Source organism: Alnus glutinosa, chromosome 9 (genome assembly GCF_958979055.1).
Source record: "Alnus glutinosa chromosome 9, dhAlnGlut1.1, whole genome shotgun sequence".
In the NCBI taxonomy this organism is placed as follows: domain Eukaryota; kingdom Viridiplantae; phylum Streptophyta; class Magnoliopsida; order Fagales; family Betulaceae; genus Alnus; species Alnus glutinosa.
Window position 1 is genome coordinate 4155695 of NC_084894.1, and position 18333 is coordinate 4174027.

Consider the following 18333-nt stretch of genomic DNA (forward strand, 5'->3'; position numbering starts at 1 on the left):
TTATTTATTTTTTTGTTATTGCTAGAATGTTACTTAAATGATTAATTAATTATAATTGGTAATTTAATCAGTAGTTTAAGCTTTTGATATAACTGGTAATTTAATTTAATTAGCAGTTTGATGTTAATATCCGAGTGAAAGAAACTTACCATCATAAATTGACAGCAAGTCCCACCACTGCCCACGTACTGGGTTTATACTTTATACCTCGAATGCCATCATAACTGCATATAATTAAGAAAATATTTCAAATTTAGAATTGCTACGGGCTTGCTTGGGTATGCAATTTTTTTTTTTTTATATTATACTTTACTATTTTGTATTATGTTTTCTAAAAAATTATTTCTCAAATTTGCTCTCCAAATAATGTGTCATAATCCTATATAATTTATTATTTCGGGAAATGTATTATCATCTTATAAAATTATGACACATCGTTTGGGAAGCAAATTTGGGAGAGAAATTTTAGAAAGTGTATCATTTTTCTCAATAAAATAGAAAAATGACAGAATGGAATAAATGAAAATACAGGGGCACATGAGAAATTTTGAGAAAAAAAAAAATGAAAAATTAACATGTATAAATTTCTTGTAGTCGATCTTAATCTTAGCCGCTCTTATCTGCCACGTGTGACTGCGTGAGCATAGTGGGTCCCACATCAAATGTTGATTGGCCGCCCCCGCGCTCTTTATAAAAGTAAAATTTCTCTTACGTAAGGTTGAGAGTATTTTTCTCTTCACTTCTCTGCCAAAGAAGTTAGATAGACTGTGCGCGCGTTGTTCTCTTCCTGGTAAGCCCACTTCTTGTTCTCAAAAATATTCTCATCTGATACATGGGTTTACGTTACGTTATACGTTTCTGTGCGCTTTTTTTTTTTTTTTTTTTTGTGTGTGTGTGTGTGTGTATGTTGGATGAATTGTTTCTGTGCTTACATGTGGATATGTATGTGTAAGATGGTCTTAGTTCTGATTGCTTTTGGGCTCTCTCTCTCTCTCTCTCTCTGTGCCTGTGTGTGTGTGTGTGTGTGTGTGTGTCTGTCACTCTGTTTCCCTGAATTTTTATGGTTCCTCTAACAAGAATATGAGAATAAAAGTAGAAAAATAAAAGAAAAGTGCTGTTTCTACAATTTTTTTTTTAGTCGTCTTATTCAAGAAGTTGTGGAAGCAGCAAATTGAGCAGTGAATATTCAATAACTGCCGTTTACTGTTTTTTTATTTTTTGTTGGGTACAATGAAAGGATATGGCTGATTACTGGTCCAGTCAAATTTCGAACTATGGTCCTGAGTTTTTTTTTTTTTTTTTTGGGATTATCCATTTTGTTTCTCAGTTTAGTTATCAATTTATTTGTTATTATTATTTTTTGCGGCTATATTGAAGTGGGTTCATTGGGATTTCAGTGAAATCTTGGGAAGTAAACAAAGAGCTCCATTACTGCTTTCCTATGTGATCCAATCACTTACTCTTGTCTTTTTTGGTAATGGAATGGCTTTGTAAAATTGCTTGTCCTTATTACATTTTTTGCAACAAAATTCATGTCTTATTCGAAATGTATAAATTTATCTTTCATTAATAAGATTTCATGCTGAACTTATATCAGAAGAGTACTATTATAAAGAATTTCCGTGTCTTCCCATGGATAAAAACTAAAATCTTTTTAAAAGGAAAATAGTAAATTTCCCTCTCAATTTGGAATAGTTTTATTTTAACTACCTTAATTAATGTTTTTAAGAGGAAAAGGTAGAGTTCCATCAACCTCCTTGTATCCTACTTTTGGCTGGTTTTGTTTCCCTGTATTTAATGTTTTTATATCTATTTTTCTTCTTCTTATATCCACATATTACTTCCTCAAATTAGTTCTAATTGCATAACTGTGATTACACAGACAATCCGAATTGTTAACATGATTTATTGACGAATAACTCATCAATTCAGCAATATACAAGAGTATCGAACAGACAAGTCCCATTTTTTTCAATTAGATTTTATATAGCTGAGGTATTTTGGCATCAAAAAGTCCTATACATAATGTAATAGATTGTATGTTTTGAGGCTTCTGAAAGATCCATAATGGGAACTATATAAGAAAGTTATGATTAATTTGTTTGATGCGTTTTTGCAGTGAGGAGTTTTGGCGCTGGAAAGCGTCAGGAGTTTGTTAGAACTCAATTCCATATTGAAATTTTGAGGGAGGGAAGATGGACTATGTTTATGGACCAGGAAGGAACCATCTCTTTGTCCCAGGGCCGGTCAATATCCCGGAACCTGTCATTCGGGCTATGAACAGAAACAATGAGGATTACCGCTCTCCAGCTGTCCCTGCAATGACAAGAACTCTGCTTGAGGATGTGAAGAAGATTTTCAAGACTACAACCGGAACCCCATTTCTGATCCCTACCACGGGTAATGTGTTCATTAATATGGTTATAGCTTTTATTGTTGGATATGTCAGGTTTCCTTACAAAGATTTGAGCTTCATTGAATCTTAATTGGCATGAAGGTTTGAGTTTCTGTGTTCAGATTGGCTCCCCTTCTAATGCATAAAAACATGTTCATTTCTCAAAAGAAAACAACTTGTATCATTTCAATTGATTTTAATTGGCATCTATAAATGACAATATTTTTGCCATCATTTTCATTTTTTATTTTCATTTGTAGAGGTTACTCCTGATTTTCATAGTGATTTTCTTTGATTCCTCCACTTCCAAGAGACTCCAGTTTGAAGAATTGAAAGTCTGGAATCAATCTCTAGGCATTTCCGAATGCCAAATGCATACTTACGAATTTGTTTCTCTGCAAATAATTATTGGTGCTGTTACTTTCAAGCTTACACGATTCAAGCTAGTGGTGGAGTAGTAGGCACAATTTCACATGTTTTTGTGGCACTGTTTTTGTACAAATATTAAGGTGTTAAATAATGTTGCTGTTTTTGGTTCAGGTACTGGCGCATGGGAGAGTGCACTTACTAACACATTATCTCCTGGAGACCGGATTGTGAGTTTCCTCATTGGTCAATTTAGTCTGCTCTGGATTGATCAGCAACAGCGCCTTAAGTTCAACGTTGATGTCATAGAAAGTGATTGGGGCCAAGGTGCCAACCTTGACATTCTGGCATCCAAACTTGCAGCAGATACTGCACACACTATAAAGGCGATTTGCATAGTTCACAATGAGACAGCAACAGGTGTTACTAATAACTTGGCTAAAGTGAGAAAAATCCTTGGTAAGTGTATCATCTAATGAATTTTCGTTGTAAATATTAGTCATAATGATATGATGTCTTCTATGATGTCTTTGGAAGTTATGGACACTTTAACCTCTTTAATCAGCCAAACCATGAAAATCATTTTGCTTTGGATGCTAATTTGATGCAACAGAAAACATCATTGTTCAATACGCTTGTTTTGGCGTGGCATCATTGCTTAGTGCATAAACCAGAATAAGTATTTAAAAAGCCTCACTTGTGTCCCAGCTTTTCTTGGAACACTTCTGGTCACTGACAAGTGTTTTCTGCTGTCAAGTGTGCAATCTCTCTAAAAGCCTCTCTATGGTGTTTCTCTGCATGTGTGTATGCACGTATCAAGTACTAAATCTCTCTAAAAGCCTCTCTATGATGTTTCTCTGTATGTATGTATCCACGTATTATAGTACTAAATTAACCAGATCCCTTTCGTCACCATAAACTAGCCATAAGGTCATCTGCCTCTATACCTACTAATAATTATTCTTCTGTCTGTTCATGCTATCAATAAGGCTAAAATGGCTTAGGTTTGTGATTTGGGCTCGTAAATGTTTGTCTGAATTCTACAGTTATATTGGGTATCAACTCTCTTCTCTGTAGCAGCTAAATCTGATACTTATATGTGTGGCTTCCTGACTCATCTAAGAAGGTCTTAATTTTGGTATGCATCATGGCAGTAGCCATTTTAATATACTAGAGCTTCTAAATTTGCTGGTGTTTTATCTTTTGAAGTCTTATAATGTGCTATTACTTGCTGATGATTGCATAAACAAGTTATAGAAAAGTACCGATTAGTCACAATTTGCTTGACTTATGTCGTGCATAATTTACAAATCATAACTGCTGAGAATCTGTGCATCCAGTATTACCAACTTACTTAGATTGACTATACCATGTGTGTTGGTTGTATAGTTAGAATCTCTTTATTTGGCTTCCAATGCAAATGTGGACATTGGAATAGATATATTCCATAAAATTCTTACTTTACCAACTTTTGATACTTTAATCAGTTTACTTTCCCTTTGCAATTGACAATTCTGTTCTCCCCCCTGCGGCAGAGCCCCAACTTTCCTCTGTATGTTTCCTTCTGTTTGACTGTTTTCCTTTATAAAATGGTTCTTGTGTGTTCTGTCGAACTCTCAGATGACTACAGGCATCCAGCCCTCTTTCTTGTTGATGGAGTGTCTTCCATAGCTGCTCTTGATTTCCGTATGGACGAATGGGGTATAGATGTGGCTTTAACTGGATCTCAGAAAGCTCTTTCTCTTCCTACTGGAATTGGCTTTGTGTGTGCAAGCCCTAAAGCTCTAGAGGCATCTAAAACTGCAAAATCAGTTAGAGTTTTCTTTGACTGGAATGACTACTTGAAGTTCTATAAGTTGGGAACATTTTGGCCATACACCCCTTCCATCCAACTGCTTTACGGTTTGAGAGCAGCTCTAGATCTCCTTTTTGAGGAAGGACTTGACAATGTTATTGCTAGGCATAGCCGTCTGGGCAAAGCAACAAGGTGAGGCATATTTTTCATTTTTATGAGGTCCGTAACTAAGTTAGTAACTTGAGAGTCTGAATTCCTATGTGATACTTGAACTGCAAGAAGATCATTGTGATGTTCATGTTCCATATGCTGTTTCTCTTTTCTATATGAAAGCTAGATTTGATATTGGTCCTTATAACTTAAAATGCAGGCTTGCTGTGGAGGCTTGGGGCTTGAAGAACTGCACCCAAAAGGAGGAGTGGTTCAGTGACACTGTGACAGCAGTGGTAGTTCCTCCCTATATTGATAGTTCAGAAATTGTTAGAAGGGGATGGAAGAGATACAATTTAAGCTTAGGTCTAGGCCTGAACAAAGTAGCTGGGAAGGTTTTCAGAATAGGGCATCTTGGAAATTTGAATGAGGTATGTTCATTTCTAATGTTCCTAATGTCTTTATTACAGGATTGAAGATTAATTTCACATACACCTGCTGTTAGTTTCTTTTTTCCTTTCTTTTGATGAATAAGTAGAACTATTATTAACAAAAAGAATCAACTGTACAACTAAGTCTACCAAAACACATCAAAACACATTACAAGCAGAGAACCTGCTGTTAGTTTCCTCTGTTTCTAAATATTTTCTTTCTTGGTAAAAATTTTCCATCTTAAATGATGAGAAATTACAGTTCATAAGACATACTTGTTTTCATAATTTTCAGTTGCAATTATTGGGTTGTCTTGCTGGTGTGGAGATGATACTCAAGGACGTGGGGTACCCGATTAAGCTGGGAAGTGGAGTCGCTGCTGCTTGTGCATACTTGCAGAACAACACCCCACTCATCCCTTCCAGGATTTGAGTCACCTTGATGTAATTACTTCTTCTTATATCGTTTCCTTCAGCTTTCCTTTGTAAAAAATGTATAATGACCTCTGCTCTGCTTGCACTCTTTTGAGGCTCACCACATTCCCTATTTAGTCTACACTGCTTCTTGCAGTATTTAGACATATCTTTAGTCCAATCATGTGTTTTATTATTATTTTGTTCTGAACATGAAATTGATCATAAACTCGGCTAATAGTATAGTATTAAAGTCTCACAAAACTTGCTAAAAGATTAAGAAAGATGTCTTTCAACGGGTATCCATACAAACTAAATACCTCGAGCTTTAGCTCCTCAAGTATAATAGAAACAATTGAGGCACTTTGCATAAAAAGCCTTATTCTTCATTAGTTTTTTGCATAATAGGGAATCATTCAATGTCATGATTCATGTACATTAACTATGTCAAAATACAAGAACCAGAATTCTAATTGCTGCATAACATTGTGGTTTGTGTGTCAGTACTGTGTGAATGCGCATGTGTTTGCAAGAGAGGAAGCTAGGGCAGAGCAAAAAAAAATCATGGAGCCATGAAAGGATTCTAAATGTTAGACTAATCTCTATTTTTCGTTTAATACTTTTTGTTTATATTCGATCCATTAAGGTTCAAACACATAAAAAAAGTTTTGCTTGTATTTCTTTCTTTTTGTTTTTGCTCTTTCAATTTTCACTCCCAAGAAACTCATTCTGGTCACATTCTATGAAGCTTCCAATATTGTTCAGCAGAGCCGAAACCAAAATATTGGTTTTGTTTAATATTTTTGACACCTTCATGGAATCATGGGCTTCAAATTAAGATTAGAAAAACAAAAACATTAAAAAAAAAAAAAAAATACAAAACACCCGTCGAAACATATAAACAATTCTCACATTTATATCACTTCCAAACACTTTTTTAAATTAAAAATAAAAAAAAATACCCTAAAACACGTTAATAAACAGCTCAATGTAGAGAGAGAGAGAGAGCATATATACATATTAAAAAATAAATCCTAAAAATACAAAACACATATATACTTATCGAAATATATAAACAATTCTCACCTTTATATCACTTCGAAACAGTACTTTTTCAAAATTAAAAACAAAAAATACCCCAAAACACGTTAATAAACACGCTCGATGTTGAGAGAGAGAGAGAGCATCCATTATATATTTAGTGCACCACCCTAATTTGGCTTTCTAGGATAAGCATGCCCACTAACATCCCACCTTCTAAGTTGGCATGCTATCCACGTAACACCTCCATTGGTTTACTTTCTGCACTCCCAAAGTTGGTTGTTTAATTAATTCCTCGTTGTACTTAATTACCTTTTCAATTTTTCTTTCTTTAATTATCTTCTTCTTCTAGAAACAAATTGGATAAACTTGTTGCCTCGCCCTTGCCCTAATATAAACACCCTTAATCTATGATCACAAAGTCAGAAACTTGGTCTCACAAAATACCATGTACTAATTGGGTCAAAACCAACCGCGTAAACCACTCCTACTCTTTCACAAAAAGCCACCAAAACGTGTGCTAGGCTTGCACCCTTTATAACCATCTATCTCATCACCGGCCTTCTGCTTCCTCTCTCCTCTTGCCCGCCCTTCATTCTTTCCACTTCAAAAATTTCATCCATTTCCCAAAGCCAAATGAGTTATTCCAACCAAGAAGATGATCACTTTGATCGTCTTCCAGATGCTATTCTCCTCTTAATCTTCAATAAACTCCTTGATGCCAAGACTTCAATCAGATGCCTTTCTGTCTCCAAGCGTTTTGCTTCTCTTCTTCCCCAGATCGACACCATTTTTCTTCCCCTCCCTCGCTTTCTACCTGATCCAAAACCCAGGCAAGGCTTCCCCATTAAAGTTCTCAAAGTTTTGGTAGATAAGTTGATCACAAAACCTATTCAGTTTCTTCATCATATCGTTTCCTCTAAACCTGCAGCCATAAACTCCAATTCTAGCCATTTCTTGTACCATTCCCCTACTGAAGTTTTGAAAAACTTCAAGGAAATTAAAACTTTGCGTTTGGAGCTCCCTTCCCTTGACTGTGAGATGGGACTGGACGGTTGTGATCATTCATTCCTCAAGTGGAAAGCTGAATTTGGTGAGGAGCTCAAGAGCTGCATAATTCTCGGCGCAACATCTTTTCAAAGACAAGAACGCGAAGAACACGAAGAAGAAGTACTTCATCAACCATTTTTGACAGAGGAAGAGCTTCAGCCGCGAATAATATGGACGATATCTTGCTTAGTATCTGCGTCCATGAGGCATTACTTGTTGAAAAAAATTGTGGGAAAGTTGCCTATGCTTCAAAGCGTGGTTATTACGGATGCGAGTAAGCAAGGAAAGCTTTGCATGGTGGAACAACAGCTTGTTGAGCTGAGAAATACCATGAAGTTTGAGAACTCGCCGGAGAGGACTCCGATACCTAACTTGTGCATGAAGCTATGGTACGAGCCGGTGATGGAGTTACCGGCGTCTGGGTGTGTCATGAAAGGGCTGACACTTGTGCTGATCAAGCCTGCTAGTGGGGTGACGGAAAGGAGAATAAGTGAAGGTGATTCGTTTTTAGGTGATTTTGATGGAGAGGATGACGAGAAGGCAGTTTTTGCAGAAGCTATGAGAGAGATAGTGAAGAGGAAGATGGCGTTTATGATGGAAATGAGTTCCTTTTGAGGTGTTAATTAAATTAGTAACCATATTTGTCTGTTTAATTTGTATAGGATAAAGTTTGGAATAGAAAATTATTTGTTTGCTTTGATAGTTGGGATCAAATTAGGCATTTGTGCATAAATATAAGGTTAAGAAAGAATTTATTTCTCACTCATAAATTATCATTTGTTCTAATTTAACCGCATAAAAATAATAAATTCAATCACTTACGCTCCGTTTGTTTCGACGTAAAATATTTTCTGAAAAATGTTTTCAGCATTCTTCGGTGTTTGGTGGGAGTGAAAATAATGGTTAACGAAAATCATTTTAAGTTTGACTATAAAACCCTCTTTAATTTTTAGAAAACGATTTACGGTTTTGAGGATTTAAACTCTTCATTCTTGCACGCACGTTTGTAGGAATCCGCCACCACCGAGCATTGGAGTTTATTGGTAGCCTGACTATATCGCTGAAAATTCCCGAATTTTGGTATCTGATTGCCGGATTTTGAAAATTTCTGTCGGAATCTGATGATGTCACTAGATTCCGGCCAAACTATGCAAGATTCTGGCGAAACTGGTCTGAATCTAGTTCATCGAAATCCGGCGATGGTGGCCAGACATCACCGAATTCCGTTTTACGCCGTTAGTGATTTTTTCGTACGAACCAAATGCCAGAAAATATTTTCAAGAAAACCTTTTTTTTTTTTTGAAAAATGATTTCTTTGAAAATATTTTATGACGAAAAAGATTTTCCGTGAAAATAAACATAGCATTAATTGATGTTTTAATACTTTCCTAGTGTTTGTTTTAATACTATACAGCTTCCACTTTTTTCTGAGGCTTGGGCTGGGCTATAGGAGGAGAGAAAGGTATATGTACGCAGTACTTAATAACGAAACAAACGAAACAATTAACCCATCACTCTCTGTTGAGTATACGTGTGTAAAAAGATTGATTCTTACATTGGAAAACTGTCACAATGTGAGTGGTTAATTTAAGATATATAGTTCGGCCTAAACTTATAAGTTTAAGTTTTTAGATTGAGTGGTGTTTTAACATGCTATATTATAGCTAGTCTCACTAAAAGACTCTCAAAGTGTTAATTAATCTCCTTAGCAAGTGGATTCAGAGCCGGTATGTGGTATTGTGGGGAGTGGCATGGGCATGGACGAGTGATGCAGCGTGGTGTAGTGAGAAGTCGAATTTGCAAACACAAAATTGATGCAATCGGGAAAATTGTACCATTAATTGGTCCTTATGGTTGACCTAAATTACAAATCGCTCCCAATGGTATCAAAATGAATTCAGAGATCCCTGTGATTGGCCTAATTTACAAATCGCTTATTGGAGTCAAATTCCATTAAAAAAATTGACAGATTCTATTAAGTGTCATGTCAACGCCAATAAGATGGCGACACGTAATACTCTTAATAAAAAATATAAATATATAAAACTTAAAAAATTATTCTTTTAAAAAAATAGAAAAAAGTAAAGGAGGGCACCCCCAGTGATAAGTCTTGAATTATTTGATTCAAGACCCCTTAATTTGCATTTGTTAGACCTAGTTTGTGTTGTATATATAACGTTTTGTTGGAGTTTTATGTTATGTCTTATTTTCAGGTCTTAGTTGAAATCTAGTTCAAAACACTGGAATTAGACCTGAAAATACATCAAGGGCAATTTGGTCATTTCTAGAGTTCGAGGTTGATCCTGAAAAGATGAAAAATCGTCCAAGGCATTTCGATCGATCGATTATTTGTACAACCAATAATTCGATCGATGACTTTCAGTCAACCCAACTTCGATCGATCCAGATGCGATCGATCAATTCTCAGAGCATAAAGATATTCGATCGATCGACATATATTCGATTGATCGACTTCTCATCTTCCAGAAGGTCAAGATATTTCCAAATTTTTGTGCGATCCAAATCAAAAGTTGAGTTTAATAGACAGAAATGGAGGGCAACCAGTTCTGAATACTTGGCTAGAATTAACTCTTGTAGTCTTTTTGTAAATTCAATTTCCTATATATATGAAATTCGGATTTAAGGTTAAATGATGCATCTTTTGAGGGTTTCAGATTTTCTCAGGTGTATCTTAGTTAATTTTCTTGCTTTTTAAGTTTCTTTGATGCAACTCTCTGGACCAAAATCTAGAGAGCTTGTTCCCTTTGTATTTTCTTCCTTGTTCTTCAATTTTCTAGCTTAGTTTGCTTTTCTTTTTATTTATTTTCTTGTAATCCGAATTTTAGAAGTTAAATATAGTTGTTGTTCTTCATTTCTTTCTTATTTCTTTACTGTTTTTTTATTAATTTTCATGCTTAGATTAGTTTATTTCATGTCTAGCTAATTCTACCTTAGCGTTTTGATCAAACTCTCTTCCAAAACTATGAAGTGTTTTTTATGTTCTTGAGATTTTCTTGATATGTGTGATGATTGTGTAAGACTAGAGAATATCAAAACTCATGTTAAAAGGTTTTGTTATCAATATTCCAATCCATTTATTCATGAAAAAGAGTAAACTTGTCTATGAGTTTCCTTAGATTTCTTGAGTAAAATCAACGTTCTTGAAAGAGAACGAAGTCTTTTCCAATGATTCTAATTTGACATGATACATGTTTACCTATTAGTGTCACCTTATAAGGTATGCTAGGGAACACCGATCGTTTCACACCTTTGGTAGTCTAAATAGTTTTTCAATTACAGTATAACTTTTACGTGATGTGATCGGTGTGAACTTAGATACCTTGTCATTGTGGCCTAATTAGGGTTTTCACGAATTGTGTATGCTTATTAGGATATGTTATAGAGTAGTAAGTTAGGGAGCATTAATCACCCCCACACCTTTGGTAGTGTAAACGTTTTTCAATTATAAACTTATCTTTATGTGGGGTTGTTTAATGTCAAACTAGGTGCTTTATGATTACGTCTTAACTAAAGTATTTTCATGTCGAGATCGTCGTAATGGTTGACGCTCATTACGCGCTCATATCATGCATGTTAGGAAGATCCATATAGACTTTAAGCATTTCATTGGTTGATGATTGAATAAGAGCAATTCCCTAAGTTTTCTTTTAAGTTTGCTTTCCATTTCCGTTTTTATTACCTTACTTGTTGTAGCTTCAATTCTACAACCTTTACTTTTGTTTTCTTTTTCAAAGTTAAGTTAAATACGCTCTTTAGATATCCCGTTACGCAAAACAACCTTAAATCTCTGTGGTTCAATAACCCTTACTATAGTACAATTGATTTGCACTATTGCAAAGTGGTTCAATATATAAATTTAAAATCCACGTAGTCGAGTTGACAACCACCCAGCCTGATCTAGGGGTAGCCTGAAGACATGTGTATATATAAATATAAGAAAACCGTATTACCGATGACAGGTGCCGCGTTGATACGACTTAGATGTTGTCCTTGATATATATACTAGTATCAACGGATACCAATTGTCGCTAATAAGGTTTTCTTACTTATTAGCGATGACTAAGATGTCCTTGCTAATACTAATGTATTATATAATATTGATTTTGTAACTTTATTAGCGACCACAATTAATATATTCATATTAGCTTATATTAGCGATGACAGAAGTCATGTGGTAAAAGAGTTGTCACTATTATAAGAATATATCTTTTTTCATATTAGGTAATTGATAATAACATATTCTCTATATATGTTTGATTGTAATTAATCAAATCTTAGAGGTTTGATTTTCATACTTGTATTCTCTCACTTACCATAGTTTTCTTATAAATATGGACTTTTGTATTGTAGACCAGAAACAAGTCAATAAAAGCAAGATGTAACCCTTAGAAAAATTAGATGTGGTGAACGTAAGTGTCTAACACCGAACCGCCTGAAAATTTCTTGTCTTTTCTCTCTCATTTCTTCCGTTTTTCCTTTCCTTATCTTATTATTCGTCATAAATTTCTATAGATAAATTTTCTCGCGACATCCCGTGCCACAAAAAATAGTGAAAAAATTCATGCTCGAATATCAACGATGACATAAGTCGTCCTTAATACTACAATTTTTTATAGTATTAGCAACGATTGCAAAATGTCATCGCTGATAGATGCTTATTAACGATAATATTTTGGTCGTCTCTAAAGACCAAATATCTTATAGTGTAGCTAGTAGCCTTCCATTAATCAACTGATGAATGGGATGCTCGGCCTGATTTCTCTCTTTTCTTGAGAGTTTATACTGTTAGAGTATATCAGGAGTTCAAGAATCTAAGTTACAGTTGAAGACGATAACCTAGCTACAGTTGAAAATTGTGACCTAGTTACAGTTGAAGCCTATTACGTAGTCACAGTTAAAGACTATTACATAATTGTAGTTGGAGTATATTTGTATTATCTAATTCTCCTAATTATAAATAGGAGTTTGTAAACATCACTAAAGAAATAAGATTAAAATGAAGCCTTTTGGACTTTATTCTGTGGGCTTCGAACCACATAATTCTTTGTCTATTTTTATATTCCGCTTTATTTATTTTAGGGCATTTACCTCATTGGCTTTTGTTTATTTCAGCACGTACACTAGCGTACAACACGTTTTTTTATTCAATAAACTGATGAGAAATAGCTAGAAATTTGTCTTGCAAGTGTTATAGCTCGGAGGCTTCCGTGCATGGGCGTCCACTTTATTCACGTACACCTTCCACATAAATTAAAGGGGAAATTATAGTTTAGCCCCCCAAATTACCACCCGTTTTGCGCTTAGCCCCACAAACTGCCAACACTCCGACTCCGGCCTACCAAACTACCAAAACCTTTGATAAAGGCCCCATTTGGCGAAATATCTCCATTTTACCCCTGCCACGTGTCATTTTTCAATTAAAAAAAAATTAAAAACTAAATTTTTATTTTTTTTTTTATTTAAAAAAAAAAAAAAAGAAAAGAAAATATGGGGTGGCTGCTGAGCCACCCCCTTGGGGAGTGGGGTGGCCTGCGAGCCACCCCCAGAGGTGGCCGGCGCCACCTCTGGGGTGGCTCGCAGGCCACCCCGGCCTCTGGGGGTGGCCACCCGCCACCCCTAGAGCCCTAGGGGTGGCTTTCGGGCCACCCCAAATGGACTTCGGGGTGGACCGTAAGCCACCCCCAGAGGTGGCCGGCGCCACCTCTAGGGTGGCTCGCAGGCCACCCCGGCCTCTGGGGGTGGCCGCGCGCCACCCCTAGAGCCCTAGGGGTGGCTTACGAGCCACCCCAGAGGTGGACGGCGCCACCTCTGGGGTGGCTCGCAGGCCACCCCGGCCCCTTGGGGTGGCCGCGCGCCACACCTAGAGCCCTAGGGGTGGCTTTCGGGCCACCCCAAATGGACTTCGGGGTGGCCCGTAAGCCACCCCTAGGGCTCGGGGGTGGCTTGCGAGCCACCCCAGAGGTGGACGGCGCCACCTCTGGGGTGGCTCGAAGGCCACCCCGACCCCTTGGGGTGGCCGCGCGCCACCCCTAGGGCTCGGGGGTGGCCTGCGAGCCACCCCCAGAGGTGGCCGGCACCACCTCTGGGGTGGCTCGCAGGCCACCCCGGCCCCTTGGGGTGGCTCGCAGGCCACCCCACTCCCCAAGGGGGTGGCTCGGCAGCCACCCCATATTTTATTTTTTCTTTTTTTTAAAAAAAATAAAAATAAAAATAAAAATTTAGTTTTTTTAGTTTTTAATTTTTTTTTAATTGAAAAATGACACGTGGCAGGGGTAATATGGAGATATTTCGCCAAATGGGGCCTTTATCAAAGGTTTTGGTAGTTTGGTAGGCCGGAGTCGGAGTGTTGGCAGTTTGTGGGGCTAAGCGCAAAACGGGTGGTAATTTGGGGGGCTAAACTATAATTTTCCCAAAATTAAAACATATGTTGTCTTTAATTAGAATCTTGTGGAGTAATTAGAAATGTTACGAGTTTAACATTGAGAATTATATTCTTCGTATGAGTATGATATATAATATCTGAGATACTATTTAATTAAAAAAATTCTGATAATGATAATATTATATATATTAATCATTATTATAGAAATATATGATGTAAGAAAAAGAGAACGAGAAGAGGGAGTGGAAATGGAGAGAGACATATGGACTACATCTTTACTATATTCACTATAATATTGAATTATATTGCATATATAACTCTTTATTTATAGTGATAGAATGAATAGTGAGCAAGAAACTCTAGAATAGTTAAAGTAGACAATAAACCCTAATGGAAATTATAATAAACTAGAACATAAAATATTCTTAACAATTATTTTCTCAAAGGAAAAGGAAAAATATTATAATCTAGATAAATGCTTCCGCATGCATTAGACTTTGGTCTTATAAGATCGACTGATCGAGTGATTGCTTGCATGGATTAGACTTTGATAAATGTTTATAGTTCCACTCATATATGAATTGAAGAGGTTCAACAATAGAGTAGAGACTCATGAATATATATATATATAATTCACTACTAAAAACTGGCCCATTTGGCCGAATTTGGTAAAATTCGGCGTAATATGTACATATATATTTTGATTTAATTGTAACCCTAATTGAAGACAATTCAAATGTCGTGTATGTGTGTACACCAGGAGTCTTGGGGGTTTCAAGTCTAATGTGCGCAATAAAGCGGCTCCTAAGGGGTGCATTGCAGAGGGGTATATAGTGACCGAGTTGGTAATGTTCTGTTCAAGGTATCTAAATAACGCACCAACATTCCACAACAGACCTCAGAGAAATCCTGATGGATCCAAGGGGGCGGGCACGCGAGTTACCCTGAACCGGTTGACAATGCACCAGATTCATCGTTATATTGTGTTCAACTCTGAAGAGTTTCACAATTTGCGGATGTAAGTAGTGTTTATATATTTAACAGAATTCGAATAAAATTATTAATAACAATTATTACATAATTGTATACGCTTAATGTAGGATGCACAAAGACGCGCTTAGGCAATCATGCACTAGGTCTCGCATTACGGATGCTCTTATTGAAGCACAACATCATGAGCAGTTCTGCGAATGGTACCGTGCATATATAAGGAAATAGTGGTAATTTTGAAATTGAAAAAATTTATGCGGGTTCAATGTAATTAACTAATGTGATGTTTAATATTTGTAATTATAACATAGGTCGATGGTGTGGACGATCAACGTAGGGAGGAATTGGGCCACAACTTGGTTATGCGTTGTAGAGGGCTAAAGGAGATAGCGGTCAAGTACAACAGGTACGTGGTAAATGAGAAATTGTTCCGCACGCTTGCCCATGATGTGGGAAGGAGGACTCAAAACAGTGGCGTATGTGTTCCAACCGTTGAAGGCGAAACGTACTACGAGTAGTTAACCGATATAGTTGAGGTCGAGTACTATGACAGGACCACGTACGTCCTATTTAAGGGCAATTGGGCAGACCCCACGATGGACAGAGGATTCACAATAGACGAGTATGACCTAGTGTTTGTCAACTTCAATCACCTCGTCCACATGGGAGAACTAATGAAGGACGAGCCGTACGTGCTTACATTTCAGGTAGATCAAGTATTCTACGTCGAAGATGGAAGGAACCCAAATTGGGTTTGTGTAGTTAGGACCAAACCGCGCAACGTGTACGACGTTGGTCAGGGGGAAGGGAGTAATGAGGCAGGTACAACCTACCATGAGTGCGTACCGCTCGTACTAGCCACTGATGACCTACCCGATACGAATGACGAATTCGAGTACGACCGGCCCAACATTGATCCGATCGAAGCTCCCGTGATACAATGACTGATATATTTATTGTTCATACAATTCGCTTGAACTCAATACAATTTTTTTTTATTTGCATAAATTTTGTTGTATAATTTGCATATTCATTAAAAATATATAAAATACAAATTTTAATTAATTTGTCTACATTTGTTCGCAGGTATCGATGGACCAGAGACCCCCTCATGCATATCGGGCACCCCGCCCACCCGTGCCCCCATGACCACGCCCACAGATTCGACGGCATTATATACTGCTGCGTGGCCACACCACCCAGGTGCCGCTTATAGACCATTGTTGCCAGGTACGGTGGCCGTGCCCACGTCAGATCACGGGCAGACTAGCACAGCTGGATGTTGCAGTTCTTCATTGTCGGAGCTCCCGACATTATCTCAGATAGGGTTCACCCCACTAGGTAACGTGGCTGGATGGTGGGTGTGAGAGGGGATGGGGCCATAGGGTTATGCGCCATACTTTCCGTATACATATACTGGACCTATGACATGTAACCCTGATAGTGAGACGCAGGATGATAGATTTCCTCTGTCACAGACCGGGGAGATGCAGATGCCGGCTGTGGGGTTGGGACATGTGCCAGCACAGGTAGCGATGCAGGGCCAGATTATGGGGTTGAGACAGATGCCAGAATCGACAGCGAGTCAGGGTCCGGGGCCTGGAGAGAGCCAGATGCCTTTATCTGGTGAGAGCCGGGTGCCACTTTCCGGTGAGAGTCAGATGCCAGATCTAGGGGGAGCCAGAGTACCCATGAGGAGGACGTTGCGATGTTGGGTACCGATCAGTTGGCCCCCGATAGCCCCCAGGATATGCTTTTAGATGATGATCAGCAGCCTCCACCAGCGGGAGGGGTTGGCAAGGAGGTCGCAGGCGACCCAGCACATAGAGATTGAGCAGATTCGGTTGATGGGTAAGTACATATTTAGACATCCTTAAAACTCATATTATGTTACCAAAAATAAATATTAAGTTTGAATGAAAAATAAATTTTATGCACAATTTGTTGATATAATTATGTTTTTTAGTGTTAACCAATTAAATGTTGTATATTTTTTTCATTAGGGTATAATCCAGACGGAACCATATATTATGAGGTGATTAGGGACCCAGAGAGAAACTGGGTGCTCCCGAGGGGAAAGAAGGTTGTGTTGCAGTACAATGATGTTCTACAACCTGTACGACGAGCCTGCAATCGTTTTAGGCGGGCTGAGGGAAGGTTTATCAGGAGCGGGTCCTACATACATATGCGGGACAAATGGGCGAGGGTAGATAAGCAGATTAAGTAGGCAATGTGGGACGCGCTGATGGTATGTTTTAAAAATCTAATTTATTTATTTATTTGAATTAAACTTAAAATTAAGTTTTTCTTGAAGTATTTAAACCTATAATGCTTAAATTGAATGTGCAGGAAGAGTTCTATCTATCTGTATCAATAGACAAGCGCAAGGCACAACAGAAAGCGTGGAATGATATAGGTCGGAAGCACCGCTCGTGGAAGTCGAGGTTCAAAACCAAGCTACATATCCAAGACGGTGACACGCCCGAGATTATCCGTGCGAGAGTACCGGACAATTTTCTTGCGAAGTATGACGCAGCAAATGTAGAGTTCCTGCTGAGCGATTGGTGCACTGAGCATAAAAGGGTATGTAGGATTTTAATTGTATGACAAAAAAATGTTGTGGTTTTTTAATAACAGTTCATTTAATTTTATTACTACTTTAAGTGTGTCAATGCAAACATTTTTATTTCCATGTTCAATGCGTAGGCAACCTCTGAACGGATGAAGAGGCTACGGGAGCAGAATGACCTTCCCCATTGTATGGAATCCAAAAGTTATGCCAGATTTAATCACGAGGAGGTGTGTAAAAATATATGTTTATGTTTTTAATATTTGTTGGTAATTGTATTTCTTTTTCTTTACACTATTTTCTCGCTCTCTGTTTGTTATATATTTCAACTGGATGACGACAGACATGTACATCTGGCACGCCCCCCACTCGCGCCGCGTCGTTCGTGAAGACTCACACAAGGAAGGACGGCACTTACTTGAATGAACGTACACGGGTCCTATGCGTATGCTACTGATCTAATTTACTAATATTTCTAAATTATGTGTGATATGTCATTATTCAGTATATGAGTTTTTCATGTTGACGACGTACAGGAGAGGATGACGCAGAGTTCATCCAGCCGCCATGCAGAGCGTCTCATCAGACACGGTGCGTTGGGCACCGAACGACGCGTACGAATAGGCGGTTGGGAGGCCTGAGTACGCGGGGAGGGTTCGGCAGGTTGGGCCGAACGTTACACTTGTTCGGGGGACATGTTTCTCATACAGGTCTCGCTCACAAGGGGGA

The 18333-nt window shown here is 37.9% G+C and overlaps 2 protein-coding genes across 2 annotated transcripts; both read left to right on the top strand.

The window, feature by feature from the left end:
- Positions 1-697: 697 nt before the first annotated feature.
- LOC133877084 (serine--glyoxylate aminotransferase) lies at positions 698-5732 on the top strand. Its single transcript, XM_062315318.1, has 6 exons — positions 698-790; positions 2120-2400; positions 2936-3220; positions 4382-4748; positions 4927-5137; positions 5433-5732. Exons 2-6 carry the CDS (start codon positions 2196-2198, stop codon positions 5568-5570), a joined length of 1206 nt encoding a protein of 401 aa, XP_062171302.1. The 5' UTR covers positions 698-790; positions 2120-2195; the 3' UTR covers positions 5571-5732.
- A 1276-nt stretch (positions 5733-7008) lies between these two features.
- LOC133877085 (F-box protein At4g18380-like) lies at positions 7009-8468 on the top strand. Its single transcript, XM_062315319.1, has one exon. It carries the CDS (start codon positions 7229-7231, stop codon positions 8255-8257), a length of 1029 nt encoding a protein of 342 aa, XP_062171303.1. The 5' UTR covers positions 7009-7228; the 3' UTR covers positions 8258-8468.
- The last annotated feature ends 9865 nt before the right edge of the window (positions 8469-18333 follow it).